At 40.5% G+C, this 16,976-nt stretch overlaps 1 protein-coding gene and 1 long non-coding RNA gene across 2 annotated transcripts; both read left to right on the plus strand.

Annotated features, from left to right (window-relative positions):
* The first annotated feature begins 754 nt into the window (after positions 1–754).
* Positions 755–8,256, plus strand: LOC146659483 (uncharacterized). The gene is made up of 3 exons (XR_014913802.1): positions 755–1,425; positions 2,189–4,795; positions 5,725–8,256. It is a non-coding gene; the product is annotated as an uncharacterized LOC146659483 (long non-coding RNA).
* A 990-nt stretch (positions 8,257–9,246) lies between these two features.
* On the plus strand, positions 9,247–16,641 carry etfb (electron transfer flavoprotein subunit beta). Its single transcript, XM_085423558.1, has 7 exons — positions 9,247–9,405; positions 11,497–11,655; positions 13,786–13,944; positions 14,061–14,123; positions 14,703–14,861; positions 15,057–15,268; positions 15,994–16,641. Exons 1-6 carry the CDS (start codon positions 9,352–9,354, stop codon positions 15,225–15,227), a joined length of 765 nt encoding a protein of 254 aa, XP_085279684.1. The 5' UTR covers positions 9,247–9,351; the 3' UTR covers positions 15,228–15,268; positions 15,994–16,641.
* Positions 16,642–16,976: the final 335 nt, after the last annotated feature.

Raw genomic sequence — 16,976 nt, forward strand, 5'->3', positions numbered from 1 at the left:
TTTCTAATCCTGTTCATTTTGGTCACTCCCAATGTAAATATTTGCATCTTAAGCTCTGCCTCCTGTCTTTTTGCCAGTGCTACCATCTCCAAACTATACATTTTACTTGTAAATTTTCACTCTTGCTACTATCCTTCTGTCACTAATCACCATTATGTTATTTATACGTTATACATACGTTATACATGTTATACATACATTGTTATACATGTTATACATTGTATTATGTGTGTACAGCTGTACACACATAATACACATGCAGAGAAATGTAGCCATTTATAAGAGACAAAGCAGGAGCTAGATTTTCTCTAAATGCAAAGGGGGATCAGTGAACTCACCATCCACTAGGACAGATGAGCACATATCCTCAACACATTTCCATTTGTTTTGCAGCTTTCTTGTAGGGTCATGCTTTAAAACCAAATGCACAAGCTGATGAATGATCTTTCTTGGTGTCAGACAGACATGAGAAGTACCTCCCAAAGTCTGACCTGCATAGGCCTATCCACTCAGTGTCCTCCTGGTTAACATGATTCCCGTAGAATTACTAAACTGCCGTGAACTGAATAATTAAATTGAGTTTGCAATGCAATAATTTACTGATGTTACTGGTCTTTATGTTTTTCATTACCAAATTGTATAAATTCAAGTTTATTAGCAGAATTTAACTGAGGTGGCATAGTGGCTTTAGTGGGCAGGCCTGGACCCCCAAGGCTTATCCATAATGCCAATACTGGGTTTGTTATGATATTTTGATACCATAGTAGCATTTACAGGATATTGTTTTATACAGGAAAACTGTTACTCAATATGGCCCATCTACTAGTTGTTTTTCTCTTTCTCTGTGACCCAAGAATTAATGTGTAGGACTCACAAGCTGGTACCCCAAGGTCGAAAACACCACAGAGATGAGACCACTTCCTTACTCCCATCCTCCCTTCCTTATCTCTTAGAAAAAGGCTCGTTAAAGGCTAGGTGGTTTGTTTCAGAATTCACTAATGAAAGAACTCTGTATTCTGTGTATTTTGCTGGGATGATCATAAATTATAGCTGAACTGATAAACTACACAAGGGATACTTTGCTCAGAAGGCAGGAAGACGTTTCCTTATTTGGTCTGTACTGGTTTGAACTGAGAACTTGCTGACACACGAACCTTTTTTTTCCTCTATATAAACTGCTGTGTATCAAATAAACCTTTGAGTCGATTGGGAAGGCAACCTAAAGCAGTCTCTGTTTTCTTGTTCTCCCAAGCTGCTCCCGAGCTCGTACTAACACGCTGAATGGCATACCTGAGTGTTACTTTAAATAATTAGGAATCTTAGAAGGAAAGGACAAAACTCTGCTTATCGCTCACGCCACGGAGGAAACCCGGGATGGCAATTTCCTTCAATTTTGGTGTCAGAAGTGGGATCCGCTGACAGAAGGTAAATATGCGTCTTTCATATTTATATAAAGACCTATTATACCTCTCTCAGTGATCGATCCATAAAGAAACGGGATATGCTGACGAAGTTTCACTTAGTGATCCAGAGAGATACACTGACTGACTTCCTCAGTCCCCGAATAAAGTAAATTAACCCTTGTGTGGTGTTGGTGGACACAGGAAGTTGCCTGTTGTCTTGAATATTTTAATTTTGTTTAAGTTGCTCACTCAGAAAGAGTGACACAGGAAGTTGCCTGTTGTCTTAAATACTTCTCGTTAAGTGAGAAGTTGCTCACCAAAGAGTGACACAGGAAGTTGCCTGTTGTCTTAAATACTTCTCGTTAAGTGAGAAGTTGCTCACCAAAGAGTGACACAGGGAGAAGTTGAACGGGTCTCACAGACCCGATTACCATACAAGGGTTAAAAGCAGTAAATTAAAAGCAGAAAGACACAGGAAGTTGCCTGTTGTTTTACGAGAAGTTGCTCGTTAAGCGAGAAGTTGCTCGCTAAGTGAGAGTTGCTCACACAAACAAAAAATTGCTAGCAATAAATTTAAAGTGACCTCAGCTGTGCCGCAGCGAAAATACTAACATAAATCCTCCTAGCGTGTAAACCCCTCTGGAAATCACTGAACATGGGTCAGAATTATTCAAAGACCACAGACAGGTCCGATAAAAAATCTAAAGTACCTGTAAAACCAAAAAATTAATAAAAAATTAAATTTAAAGTCTCAAACAACAGCTCAGTACGACTCCCATTTCCAGTTACGTGTAACCCACGTCCACGAATCGGCGAAGACTTCCATGATTACGTATCCAGAACATGCGGAAGTGCTTATGTGACTGACTTTGTTTACAACTTACGGACTGTGAGTACAATGCATTCTAATCTCTTTTCGGAGCCTTATCCCGAACGATTATCGCCAGAAACCAGGTCAGTAGAAATGTTGAATATCATTTGTGATAAGAAAAGTAGTCTGCTTAAAAAGTCCTGTAGAAAATATGATAGAATGCCGCGACGTGATGCATCAAATGTTACCGCTATGGACAAAAGGAGGGTAAATAATGACAAAGTCGCCGATTTCTTTAAGAATCTAAAGAAATTCCTGCTAACAATGTCCAGAGACAAAATTGACTTAAATGCAGTAACTATGTGTAAACAGAAGCCTGATGAATCTATCCTAGTATTCATAAAACGCTTTATGCACTGTTGGACAAGCTAGAGGTGCAAATTTAGCTCAGTTTTCCAGCAGCCGCAGACACCCAAAGCAAAGATGAATTTGTGTATTTAATTTAACACAAAGTGTGAAATGTTTGCTGACACTGATAACAGCTTATGTTTTCTCTGCCCTATGTACCGACATGATGGAGAAGGAACATCCTCTGTGTCAGCTGGACCCTCAGCAGAGAATGAACTCAACATCCTTTTTGTCCGGTACTCTATGTCACACACTGTGCCAAAAAAAAACGTGTACAGACGCCACTAACAGGTAATCCCATGACTGGGAGCCACACTTTTGTTTCTCTCACACTTTTCAACAACATGATAACTGCTCACACAAGTGAAGGTCAAACAGTGATTTTGTCACATAACTCAGACATAGGTTATGACATAACTACACCATGTCGTCACATAGATGTAACCTAACCTATCCACTGTACTATTTCTGCAGTTACATTGCCAGCTGAATACCAGAATATGACATTGTGGTCTAAAAGTGAGAATGATATAGGATTTATTGACTGTACACTTTATCACGTACACCTATTAAAACACAACAAGCCAGTATATGTCAAGCAACATCCCATTTCTGCCGAAAAAGCCGCAGCCCTAGATGTCATGATAGGAGATTTAGAAACTACAGGAGTAATAAAGCCTACAGTATCTCCATATATTACTCCTGTCAATCCTGTGCCAAAGCCTAACAAACCTGGCGTATGGCGTTTCATACAAGACTTAAGGCAAATTAATGCAGTCAACATTCCTCTGCCACCTCTCGTTTCAGATGTTCACAGCATATTGACATGCATTGCATACACATTTTACCGTGGTGGATTTATGCTCCGCTCCTTTTTCTCAGTAAGACACACAGCCGTTATTTGCATTCACACATAGAAATAAGCAGTACACTTGGACTCGTTTGCCCCAAGGCATGATAGACAGCTCTGCTGCTTTCTCACTGGTGCTTCACTCCTCCAGGGCTGCACCCTGATCCACATGTGGATGACCTCCTCCTCTGTGCTCCGAGTGAAAAACTGTGTCAAACTGCTACACACATGCTTCTCCAGCACCTCCAAAGGACTGGCCACAAAGCATCAGCAAAGAAAATGCAGTACTGTCAGACTTCTGTTCAATATTTGGGATTCACACTGTCTCACGGAAAACGTTCCATGACTGCAGACAGGGTCAAAGCTGTGACCTCTGTCCCTCGGCCCACTACACAGAAGGAAATGTTGTCCTTCCTGGGCATGGTGAACTATTGCAGACAGTGGATACCAGACTGTTCTTTTCATGACCACATTCTGCATGACTGTTGTAAAAAAAAAAGACAAGCCTCCTCGAATACTGTGGTCCACAGAAATGACTGCCTCTTTCAATGCATTACAGGGAGTGCTGACCTCCGCCACTCAAAGGTGCTGCCTGAATTGTTCAGGGAATGCCGGCCTGCCTGAGGGCAGTAGCAGCTTGCTCTATCATGATAAGGGACTGCGAGAAGCTCACACTCTCACATGACACTATTCTACACACCAATCACCAGGTCACGACCATTCTAGCAAACATAACTACACAACATATGCAAATCTCACTATAAAAGCGAGCAGCACACCTGATTCGCCAGCACATTTATTGATCCTATGCTGTGTTCTTCTGACCGACAGGATGGCTCAGACAGGCTTGACGATCATGACTGCATGACACGTATACAGGAATCGACAGCACCACGTCCAGATTTAGAGCAGACACCTATCCCAGACTCAGCCACGGTTTATGTGGACGGGTCCTGTTCAAGGCCGAATGACAACTCATTTCTTTGTGGCTATTCAGTGGTAACAGTGCCTGACATCATACTAGAGGCTCACTCATTACCATTTCACTCAGCACAAAAAGCAGAGCTCATGGCTTTAATACGCGCCTGTGAGCTACATTTGGATAAGCGTGTGGCAATTTACGCAGACAGCCGCTATGCATTTGGCGTTGTGCATGACTTTGGCACATTGTGGAGACAGAGAGGATTTAGATCTGCTGATGGAAAATAAATTGCTAAATTATGATTTTGTTCAAAGACTTTTTCAGGCTATACAGCTACCATCGGCCGTTGCAGTTGTAAAAAACGAATGGACACAGTACAGCTGACACAGACGAAGCAACAGGTAATGCCTTAGCAGACGTGACAGCCAAGGCTGCAGCTGCATCACAGCTCCCACCTCCACAGGAAGTATTATCTGTGCCCCTACAGCTGCCACTTGTTACACTCCCAGACTATTTAGAAACAAATGTTGATTTAAAATTCATACAAGAGCAAGCCTCTGCATGTGATTACACCTATTGTGAGAATAATGACTGTACCTTAGAAGACAGAGATGGCTTATACAAAATCTTAAGGGTTTGATTGCCCTCCCATATTCCCTGGTGCCAGTCCTTGCCCGACATTTTCACTGTGTGAGTTATGTCGGACAAAGAGGGGTAATAGGGGCAATAAAATTAAGATTTGTAATTGAGAAAACATTGCATGCAGTAAAAAGCATATTAGCAACCTGTCTAACATGTGCACGAACTAATGTAGGTAGCTCAAAAGCGAAACATCAGCATTTACCACAACCAGATTTTCCATTTCATACATTACAAATTGATTTTACACATATGCCAGCGCAAGGAAGCATCAAGTACTTACTGGTAATAGTGGATCAATTTAGTAAATGAGTAGAAGCTTATCCAACATCAAAAGAAACTGCAGAAGTAGTCTGTCAAAAGTTGAGCAATGAAATAATACCCAGATTCGGAATACCTCACGAAATTAACAGTGATAGAGGATCTTCATTCACATTAGAAGTAATTCAAAAGTGTGCTAAAACTTTAATGACCTGGGTCAAATTACTTACTCAAGTCCTGTGTGAGATTAGAATGACTCAATCTACAGTAACCAAATTATTTCCATTTGAAATAAGACTATTTCCAACACCATGGTCAGCTTCCAGAGGGGCACCGCTAGTAGAAGGTGATGTATATTGCATTGTCCACTGATGTTCACAACCTGGTAGAAAAACTGAATAATAACTATCAGAAAGTTTGTCTCTCTCAGCCTTTCCCCTCCACAGTTCCACCAGTGGAGACAAGGAGATGCATGTTGGAGAAGCCACTAAAACCAAGGACTCTCTGGGAGGCCGCGCGTGTTCCAGCCCCAGACTGTACTGGCAGTGACGAAGAACCAGCATCCTTACGGACGGACAACCTCAGTGGATTCATGCCAGCAGGGTTAAGACCAGCCCAATCGGACCATCTCAGGCGTCGGATCAAGCAGACGACATCTCCGGCGAGCCAGCGCCCGGAACTAGAGCAAATAAACACACACGGGTAGATGACATCTCAGGCGAGCCAGCGCCCGGATCCAGTACATACACACACAATCACTGATTAACACACAACGCCTGAAAGAACAACAACAAGGTACTCAAACATCCAGCAGGAACAGAAAGCCAAAAGTACCACATGATGTCTAACCTGATAAAGCCAGACTCATTCCATCCTGATAATGGAGAAAATGAAAATGCCCATTGTCATCATACGACGCTTATTCTGTGTCTCTCGAACCTGGGACCAGGCCAGAAGACGACTGAAGAACTGTCTTTCTTATATATTTAGGTTATTTATCATATCTATCGCATTAACCTTAGGATTTCTCTTTGCTATTTTGTATTGTAGACTGCAACCATGTTCATATTTCTGCAGGTCATATTTTGCTGACTATACCTCATGCTCCATTTTGCAAGACACCTACTTAATGCACTCATTAAGTTCCCTAAAATCAGTAAATAGCAACATAGACGCCACTAATAAACCATTTTATGCACCCTCTAGAACAGGAGCTAACGCCTGGTATGAAAATGCCAGAACAGCCGCTCGTGATTTAGGAAACAGTAACTGTTATGTCTGTTCAAAGGCTAATCCAGAACAGGTAATAGTAGGATACCCCATATCCGGTTTCCCCCTCACTGAGGGACTAGAGAAAATCGGCGGAGATAATGCTCTCTTTAAAGACGCTTTACAGTTGACTCTGAGCCCTCTCGACTGCTTACTTAGACACACACACACACCAACTAACCCTGAGACTCCATTAGGCGAATTATTGAAGTTATCTAATGACACCGCAGGGACCTGCGCCCCAATGAAACGCCCCAAGAATAGGTTAAAACCCTCACTGCCCTTAGGACAGATCCCTCTCCATTTTAATACTAGTATGATATGTCTGCGCAGACTAAAGTTAACTGGCCCAGACACACACATAGATTATACAAAGGATAACTATACATTCTTCTCTGACTCCCCAGGTGCACGCTGTAATGAGACATGGCTAGCTGTCTCTATGGCTGAAGTTGTATCATATCTGGAGGAACACACACACAGTTCAAGTTCGAGCAGAGACTCGATCATTGTTCCCCCAGACGGTGTCTTAAATGACACTGACTGGGGGGAGTTAGTTAAATCACACATGGTCACGCGCCTAACTAGAGCAATCCCACATGCTTATTGGATGTGCAATAATACCCTTAGATTAGCTTTACCTGTTAATTGGACCGGTACCTGTGGTCTAGTAACCGTTGATGTTTGTTGTACTTTCATTCCCAATAACACCGCCCCTAACGGTTCATTCACACAAGCTATGAATAAACTTGAAGCATTGCAGATAGAACTAATTGCCAATACAGGTCACGGTCAGTGGCTACATAAGTGGCTACAGGACACGTTTGGGAGATGGAAGGAACTAATTGTAGCCTTTGTAACCGTTGCAGCATGTTTTTGATGATTATTGTCTGTTGTGTGATACCATGTATACGCTCTCGGAATTTTTGATATTAAGCTCACTCGAAGGACTAGTTACATTTATGATTTGTTTCACATTTATGATTTATCTTTATATTATGTTATTACATTCTGTCTTTATACTATGTTATCATTTCATGATAAAAGGGGAGAACTGTTATGATATTTTGATACCATAGTAGCATTTACAGGATATTGTTTTATACAGGAAAACTGTTACTCAATATGGCCCATCTACTAGTTGTTTTTCTCTTTCTCTGTGACCCAAGAATTAATGTGTAGGACTCACAAGCTGGTACCCCAAGGTCGAAAACACCACAGAGATGAGACCACTTCCTTACTCCCATCCTCCCTTCCTTATCTCTTAGAAAAAGGCTCGTTAAAGGCTAGGTGGTTTGTTTCAGAATTCACTAATGAAAGAACTCTGTATTCTGTGTATTTTGCTGGGATGATCATAAATTATAGCTGAACTGATAAACTACACAAGGGATACTTTGCTCAGAAGGCAGGAAGACGTTTCCTTATTTGGTCTGTACTGGTTTGAACTGAGAACTTGCTGACACACGAACCTTTTTTTTCCTCTATATAAACTGCTGTGTATCAAATAAACCTTTGAGTCGATTGGGAAGGCAACCTAAAGCAGTCTCTGTTTTCTTGTTCTCCCAAGCTGCTCCCGAGCTCGTACTAACACGCTGAATGGCATACCTGAGTGTTACTTTAAATAATTAGGAATCTTAGAAGGAAAGGACAAAACTCTGCTTATCGCTCACGCCACGGAGGAAACCCGGGATGGCAATTTCCTTCAGGGTTTACCCTAGGTATTTAAACTCAACCAACTTCACTGTTATGCCTGTTTTCCTCCTATTCACACACATATTATATCTCAGTTCTATAAACGTTCACTCCTCTTCTCTCGAGAACAGACCTTCACCTCTCCAGGCTCTCTTCCACCTGCTCCTTACTCTCTCACAATTTTATCATTAAGACTATAATGTTATAGTCCACTGAGACTCTTGCTTGACCTCATCTGTCTGGCCATCGTTCCCTTCCACCTGGTCTCCTCTAAACGCAATATATCTACCTTCCTTCGCTTCATTATTATCAGCCAGCTCTTTCGCTTTCACAATCACGCACTCATTCCCGCCTATCTTTCTCTCTTGTTGGCTCTGAACATGCCTTCCCCTCTCCTGTTTCTTTGTCTCCGGCCACTAGTAGCACAGTTTCTATTGGCACCTTGATGGCAACCTGCATGTAAATAGCATTCTTAATGGTCCGCATGCTTGATTTGGTAAAACTTTATGTTGAATGACCTTTTTGATCTAACCCAACCCATTTAGCCAGGGACTGGCACTAGGAGTACACTGACTTATCGTCTATCAGGTGGAGTTAAAACGTTTTTTGACACTCAATATGATTGTCATTATGTCACTCTGTTATTCGTGACCTTTGCCCCATATAAGCGGAACTCTTCTTCTCTGGGTTTTGTTTATTACATAGATATGTGGGGCACCGTGTGATTAGTATGTGGTTCATCGTAATTCACTCATTTTAACCAAGTTGATCAATAAGATATTCATTACGATAGTAATGGAAGTGATATAAGTGTCATTCAGCAACAATCGCAGTAAGTTCGAACTGTTATTCAATCAACGAAATTGCGGCGACCGGCGACTTTTTGTTGAGTTTAGCAACCAACTTACACACGACAGCCAATCGTAACCTACAACGCTGGATAATGCCAACATTTCATTGGCTAGAGTGGGGGGCGGTCACTTTAGTCTCTCCTCTGGTTTCACCCTGAAATAATTCCGACTGCTTCTTCAGTGAAGGTTCATTGCGGTGACTGTGTAACGCTAGCTGTCTGTTATATTTAAACGTTTCAGCTACAATGTCTGGCCGTGTTCTCGTCGGAGTTAAGCGTGTCATTGACTATGCAGTTAAGGTAATATCTTAGGTCAAATTACCTATTTTCTTTCGCGATTTTAAAGGTATTTTTCTTTGCTCACTTATTTGACATTCTGTGCTCTGCTAGCTAATGTTAGCCTAAAATCGTCAGTTGGTTGTGGAAACAAGAGCAACACCACACCACTGACCGGTCATATTATTTTGACAGATAAGTTGTTTGTCTCTAGCCAAATTCATGTATTCATTTATTTAATGCACAATACTGAGAAGCTGAGTTTGTGTTTAGCAGGGCAGCAAACGACTTCTTGCAAGTTGTATAACATGTCTGTTTGAACCTCTGGCATAACTTCCATGCAAACTGGGCAGTGACTTTCCCAAATTTTAAAGTAGTTTGTAAGCCAGGCGTGTATGTTGCAGGAACAGTTATTCAAATGGGAATATTTTTGACTGTTTAACATTACCCTTCAGTTGAGGTACAGCACCATAATCAATAAGCAATACTAGCTGGTGTATGTTGCAGCAAGAACAGTCCTGCCTGAGCTGCTCTCAGCAGGATCCGCACAGTGTTAAAGCGACTATGATTACTATATCTTCAGCGGTCTGATAGGAAGAGGTCAGTACTTTCAGAGCATTGGCTTTATTTATTTTTTTCCCATTTTAAATTGTGTGCAGTTTGGGGAAATGCCCACGCGTGCTTGCAATGTCAGATTAATCAGAATCAGAATCAGAATACTTTATTGATCCCTGGGGGAAATTATTTTTTGTTACAGTGCTCCATTTTAAACCAACATTAAGACAAGACAGACAATACACTAACTAAGAATAGTACAATATATACATATATATACATACATACATACATACATACATACATACATAAGTCACTCATAAATAAATAGTTGGAAAAGAAACATGTGTAGTTGTAGCAGCAAACAGTGTGTTAAGTGGATGCGTTGTACAGGGAGATGGCCACAGGCAGGAATGATTTCCTGTGTCGTTCAGTGGTGCTTTTCGGTAATCTCAGTCTCTCACTGAACGTGCTCCTGTGACTGACCAGCATGTCATGGAGTGGGTGGGAGGTGTTATCCAACATTGTCTTTATCTTGGACAGCATCCGCCTCTCCGACACCACCTTGAGGGAGTCCAGCTCCATCCCCACAACATTGCTGGCCTTACGGATTAGTTTATTAAGTCTGTTGGCATCTGCGACCCTCAGCCTGCTCCCCCAGCATGCAACAGCATAGAGGATCGCACTGGCCACAACAGACTCATAGAAAATCCTCAGCATTTTCTGGCAGATGTTGAAGGACCTCAGTCGCCTCAAAAAATAGAGACGACTCTGGCCCTTCCTGTAAAGTGCTGTGGTGTTTTTAGCCCAGTCCAGTTTATTGTCAATGTGTACTCCAAGGTATTTATAGTCCTCCACAATGTCAGTGTAAGTGTTCTGATGTTATTTTATATTTTATCACTCGTGTTTTATATGACTGACTGATTACTGCAAGAATTGAATTTTTAACTGGTAAGTGTTCTGTATAAGTGAAGTTGCATTATATTGACTTTATGGCAGGGTCCATTCACAGAAATGTTAAAGCCACTAGGTTTTTCTTATTTTTTTATTAATGTTTTTATTTTAATTTTAATTTAATTTAATGTTTTTTATTGTCATACAATGACAATAAAAAAATCATTAATATACTGCAAATATCCTGGCCACAATTGTGGAAGACCTTTTCCTCAACACCCTGCCCAGTCCCTTGAGATGTATATACTTTTTCTCAATTTGGCATGGAAGTCGCAGCAGCTCCAAAGCAAGGCCTTATTGCCCAGTGCCAGCAACAGTGCTACCTTTGTGACTTTCCAAAAGAGTAGAAGTGATTATAGTAGCACATCAATGCCAGTGGTGTCAGAATTGGTTATTTCAGACCAATTTTTAAAAAAGATAAGATTAGTTAAAGGTTTTCTGCCAGTTAGATTAAATCTGTTTAAATATCCATCACTAGATGTATTTACCTTTTTAACACCTTGTATTGGTTCGGTTCATTTCTAAGCTTCTGTCATTGTGTTTGACAGGTTTCTTTAATTTAGCTCCTCTGTAGTGACCCCGTGTTATTGTTTTGTTTCTCCACAGATCCGTGTGAAGCCAGACAACACTGGCGTGGTGACAGATGGCGTTAAGCACTCAATGAACCCCTTCTGTGAGATTGCTGTAGAGGAGGCGGTCAAGCTGAAGGAGAAGAAGCTTATTAAGGAGGTTGTGGCTGTCAGCTGTGGGCCACAGCAGTCGCAGGTGAATGAGCTGGGGCGAGACAGTAATTTAGCAAGTTAACTGCTTTTTGGAGTTTTTTGGAGCTGCTGCAAGTTGAGAGAGAGAGATAGATAGATAGATAGATAGATAGATAGATAGATAGATAGATAGTAGGGGTGCAACGATACACAAAATTCACGGTTCGGTTCGGTTCGATACTTTGGTGTCACGGTTCGATATTTTTTCGATACAAAAAAATGTTCATGCCTTTTTAATTTGTCATTTATTAAAATTATAAATATATATTTTAACTCAAAAGTACAGTTTTTAAATTTAACCCTAACCCTTGTGCGTGTTTTTTATTTTGACAGCGAATGCGCACCTGCGGACCACTTATGTGCAGCCCTGGTTATTTAGCTCGTCATATTGCAGCCACAGAAATTCTTTTGTCCATGAAACCATAAAGCTGCACTTTCTTTTTGCCTTATAGTCTGATTTGTCATAACTTCTCCGTTTTGTGGTAAGCTTTTCTTTGGCTGTCACTTCTTCACCCTGACCTGTCTTATTTGGCTCAGCAGAACTAAAATATATATCTGTCTGTGAAGGTTCTCAGTCATCCAGGTCATCGTAGTCAAATATATATCCTGCTGCTTTTACACACGCACTCACATAAGCTCAGCGATTCTCTGCGCGATCAACCTCTCACATGTTTAAGCTGCGGGAGATTTCACTTGTCATGTTTGCATAGTAAGCTAACGATTAATAAGACGATGTCAGAGGAATTGGTGCACAAATTATCATCACTCACAGATCAGTGCTGTCGCTCTCTATACACAGTTCGCACGATTGCAAAGTGAAAGCAAAAAAACAAGCGCAAATTCAAACGCGACTTCAATATGTCACATATTGACAGTGGCTCACCGATGCCAATGACATAATTACCCAGCTACATTTCCGAAAGAATGCAGAAGCATTGACATATATTTTTCCTTCCTACAAAAGCCCGACGGGCAGGGAAGAGATAGATTTTGGTAGCCCGACTGAAAAAAATCGCTAGCTCCGGGACGTCAGGCTAGCGATATTGCAAGCCCTGTATCTGATTGAGGAATCACTCATCTTTGGAAAAGAGAGTTTATTACAGAGAAATGTCTCTTTCCAAAATAAAAGCTATACTATCCGCTTCTTCTGGGCTATATTCTCAGCAGCATATTAAACAGCTGTCTAAATGACTCGGCTAAAGTTAGTAGCATGCTTGCTTGTATTTTTTCTGCTTCCACTTGTCTTTGCACTAGGATGATGTCGGCGTAAATGTGCAGTCATATTCGTTGTGTTCCCACTAGTGCTCTCAGGTTAATCTCGTTGAAATGACCTTAACGCCACAGCACGGCAAATCTCCGTTAACGAGCTACCGCCGATCGCTCCGTGCATGGGGCTAGACGGCCAACACGTTAACGAGCTAACTGCGCTAACACACTAGTTCCCACCCATGTAATTGAGCATTGCATGGCACATCCAACATACTGTTTTACTTTAGTCCATGACTCGCTTACCTTCAGGGTCATACGTCACATGAAAACCAAAATAATTCCAAAGGCCAGATCTGAATGAGGGTGGTCCATGGGGGAGGTCCATGTTGTAAGGGGAGCTTAACTTCTGTCTCGCTAGCTTGCCCTGCGCTCTTCCTTCTGACGATGCTGTCTGTGTTGAGCGCTCAGTGAATCTGCGTTCGACTACTCCGCCTAGGCTGCACTGTCGACCCTAGGCGGAGCAGTCGAACGCAGATTCACTGAGCGCTCAACACAGACAGCATCGTCAGAAGGAAAGTTGATAAAATAAATTACAAATTTTGTATTGTTCGACACATATGCGTACCGAACCGAAAGCACTGTATCGAACGGTTCAATATCGATACGAATATCGTTGCACCCCTAATAGATAGATAGATATCTATCTACTTTTTTTTTTCAGGTGTATTATTTTACATGTAAAAGAACTTTTGAAATCCCATGCATATAACCTGTCAGACTCACAGTAAGCAGAAAGTGATTATTATGATGTTAACATAAATGTACTTTTAATATGTTTAAGGTTATCAACGATTATAATTTCAGGGTTGTCATCAAACATCAAGCCAAAATATAAGTTCTCTTACATGTGTTTTTTCTAACTCAGGAGACCATCCGTACTGCCCTTGCCATGGGGGCTGACCGTGGCATTCATGTAGATGTGAGTGGGAAAGACTATGAAAACCTGGGACCCCTTCAGGTCTCTAAGATCCTGGCAGCTCTTGCCAAACAGGAGGATGCTCAGCTTATTCTCCTTGGCAAACAGGTTAAAGATTTCAGTTTATTTTCCTCACACTCTCTCAAATTGCGTTCTTAGTTTGCGTACTCTAAAGAATACTTGCACTGCTGTTAAGTAATTAAGGACTTGTGTTTATTTCATAGGCCATCGATGATGATTGCAATCAGACTGGCCAGATGACAGCAGCTTTACTGGACTGGCCTCAGGTAAGACTACCTTAAATAGTAGCACTGAGATATTTGACCCCATAATTATGTAGGTATCAGTTTATTTTCTTTCTTTTCTTTTTTTGTAGATTTTCTGTTTCTTCGTGGGTGTTGTATAGCAGTAATGATAAGAGGATATGTTCCTGTTCCCAATAGCCTTCACTAACCTTATCAAAGTTGGTAAACACTAGTTTGCGTCAGTAAGATCCACAGTAGTCCTGCACATATCAACAAATCCAAAGTCAAAGGCTGCCTGGATAGATGGAGTGAAGTTCTCCTTTGGCTGGTTAAAACGGAGCATTTTAATCTTATTTACAGTGTCCAGGTTTGGCACTTGGATAGACAGACATTGTAATGTAAATGTCAAAAATTGTTTATAAATTTGGGTTACATACATTACTCCTGTAGTCAAGATTATTTGTAGTTGTAGTTACACTAGCAAACCAGCAGATGGTATTAACTGAGTCCCATATAATGGGTAGCAGATGAAAATAGAGGAACAGTTCCCAGGGGAGATCCTACTGTGATTTCTTTTTTATGTATTTATTTTGTGAAATTATACGTATCTTCACATTGCAGGGTACCTTTGCATCAGAGGTGTCCTTGGAAGGAGACAAGATTAATTTGGTCAGAGAAATCGATGGTGGTCTGGAACATATTAAGATCAACACACCAGCAGTGATCACTGCAGACCTTCGACTCAACACCCCCAGATATGCCACACTGCCTAATATCATGGTAAGCAGCTGAAATGATGTTCAGAAACGAAAGATGCTAAAAAGTCATTAAGATCATGTTGCTGATTTCTGGGACAAGATTAGAGACGGGTTCTGACTGTAATTGCTGGGTTTACCTTTAAGACCTAACCTGCTATAAAGTAGTTAAAAAGAAGAGTAATTATTTTATTCACCCTTTGTGCATAACTTGTTTCAGAAAGCCAAGAAGAAGAAGATTGTTACTGTGAAGCCTGCAGACTTGGGGGTGGACGTGACTTCACGGTTGGAGGTGTTGAAAGTGGAGGAGCCTCCACAGAGGCAGGCAGGGATGAAGGTGGAGACAGTGGAAGACCTAGTGGTCAAACTGAAAGAGGCAGGGAGGGTATAGAGGCTTAAGCATATAAGCTGGGAGTGCAGAACCTAACAGAGGTGAGTATCAGTGAATTAATAGTTTTCATCAGAAAGTTGAGCAAAAAGTTACATTTTTAAAGACATCAGGGTCATTTTCTCTGGCATGACTAAGCACCTTCTAGCTCACCTGCTATTTTCATTTTCTTTCCCCTTGCCAGTGTGCCTCAGCAACATATGCTAGATCTTCTCGGCTGGTGATCCCATGTATTAGTATTAATAGGTTTCATGCATTTATGACCTTTCCACCTGTATCTATATCTTAAAAATCCCACAATTATATTTCTGTGCAAACTCTAAACTATATTTGTTTGAAAAAAGGTATTAATTTTTTATTATATCAAGTAATTATAACAGGCCTTTTTTACAAAAAGAGATTAATAGAGTATTTTTAATTTTAAGGTATTCTGGGAAAAGGAACAATGCATCATTAATGAATTGGTAAAAGAAAATTTCATACCACAAATTAATTATCCACAATAGACCTATATCTACCTCTTGATTACAACTTTTTAAGAGTGCAGTAAAATTAACTCTTGTGATGAATGATAAAATTGTTTGTGTAGACCATTATTATCCTTTTTTATAACAATCTCATCTCATTTTGAGGGGGAAAAAAGTCACATTTATTTTGTTATAGCAAATGATATTGTGTGTCTTGTGGCTATTAAAGAAAAAGTAATTAAAGATGCTAATTGCTACTCTTGTCTTGAATTACTTATCTATGTTATTTTCTCTCCTTGCAGGACTCTCTAATGAATAACGAGACTGAACTACATAAGCCCAACCACAGGACAAGCTTATGTGTTGGTCTAATCCCTCTGTTTGAAACTGTGGCTCCTGAGGATATGCAGGGAGGTACTGATAGAAGTGGAAAAATATTGAGACACACTGTCCTGCAGTCAGACAAGCCCAAAAGAATAATCTTGTCTTGTGTATGCATTTGAACTTGCAGAGTAGTTCATTTGTTTCATTATATCACAATGCTATAAAAAGCGGTGTTTATGCAGTAATTTAAACCCAGAATCTTCCCATCACTCATGTTGCTGTTTGTATTGAACTGTACCCAAACTTCACCAGTTTGATGCATTTCAGCTGCTTCATCCTCATCTGTTAATTCTTTTATATCTGTAGTCAGACATGTTAAGAGGTGCAATTTTTGTAAATGACGTATGTAAATACAGAACCACCCAACATGTTGATTTGAAGATGTCTGCTAGCATTAATATCTTGACTACTGTGACTGAGTTCAAGGATTGACTAGACGGTGTCTCTCAGTATGAGCAGGGGAACGTGATCCTAAATTGGAATTTTACCGTAAGCGCCTAAGTTCTCTTTTGATTGTACAGAACATCACAATAACAATAAAGCAGCCAGTCTTTTTCATATCTACAGCTGTGTCTGGTCTCTTGGCGTTTCCTTTGAGTTTACAGTAGTTTCATCTTATCCTTTAAATTTAGTCTGCAAGGCATTTTTTAAAACCTGTGAAATGGCAGCAGTTTTTTTTTTTTAATTTTTAATTCTGATGTTCATTTTGTACGCAGAGTATTAGTGACACAAAAAATATATTGTTTGTTTTGAAATTTTGAGATTAAACTTGAAATGCTAAATATTAATGCTAAATACTGTTTTACTAGTTATAGTCCAAAATGTGTTGCTCAGATCTCTTATCGTGCCTTATTTACCACCATATTGTATTTATGTGGTAAAAGACAAATAATTTCCAAGT

The sequence above is a fragment of the Rhamphochromis longiceps genome, linkage group LG11 (assembly GCF_057381845.1).
Source record: "Rhamphochromis longiceps isolate RC_006_pf linkage group LG11, R_longiceps_female_GT1.1, whole genome shotgun sequence".
Classification (NCBI taxonomy): Eukaryota; Metazoa; Chordata; class Actinopteri; order Cichliformes; family Cichlidae; genus Rhamphochromis; species Rhamphochromis longiceps.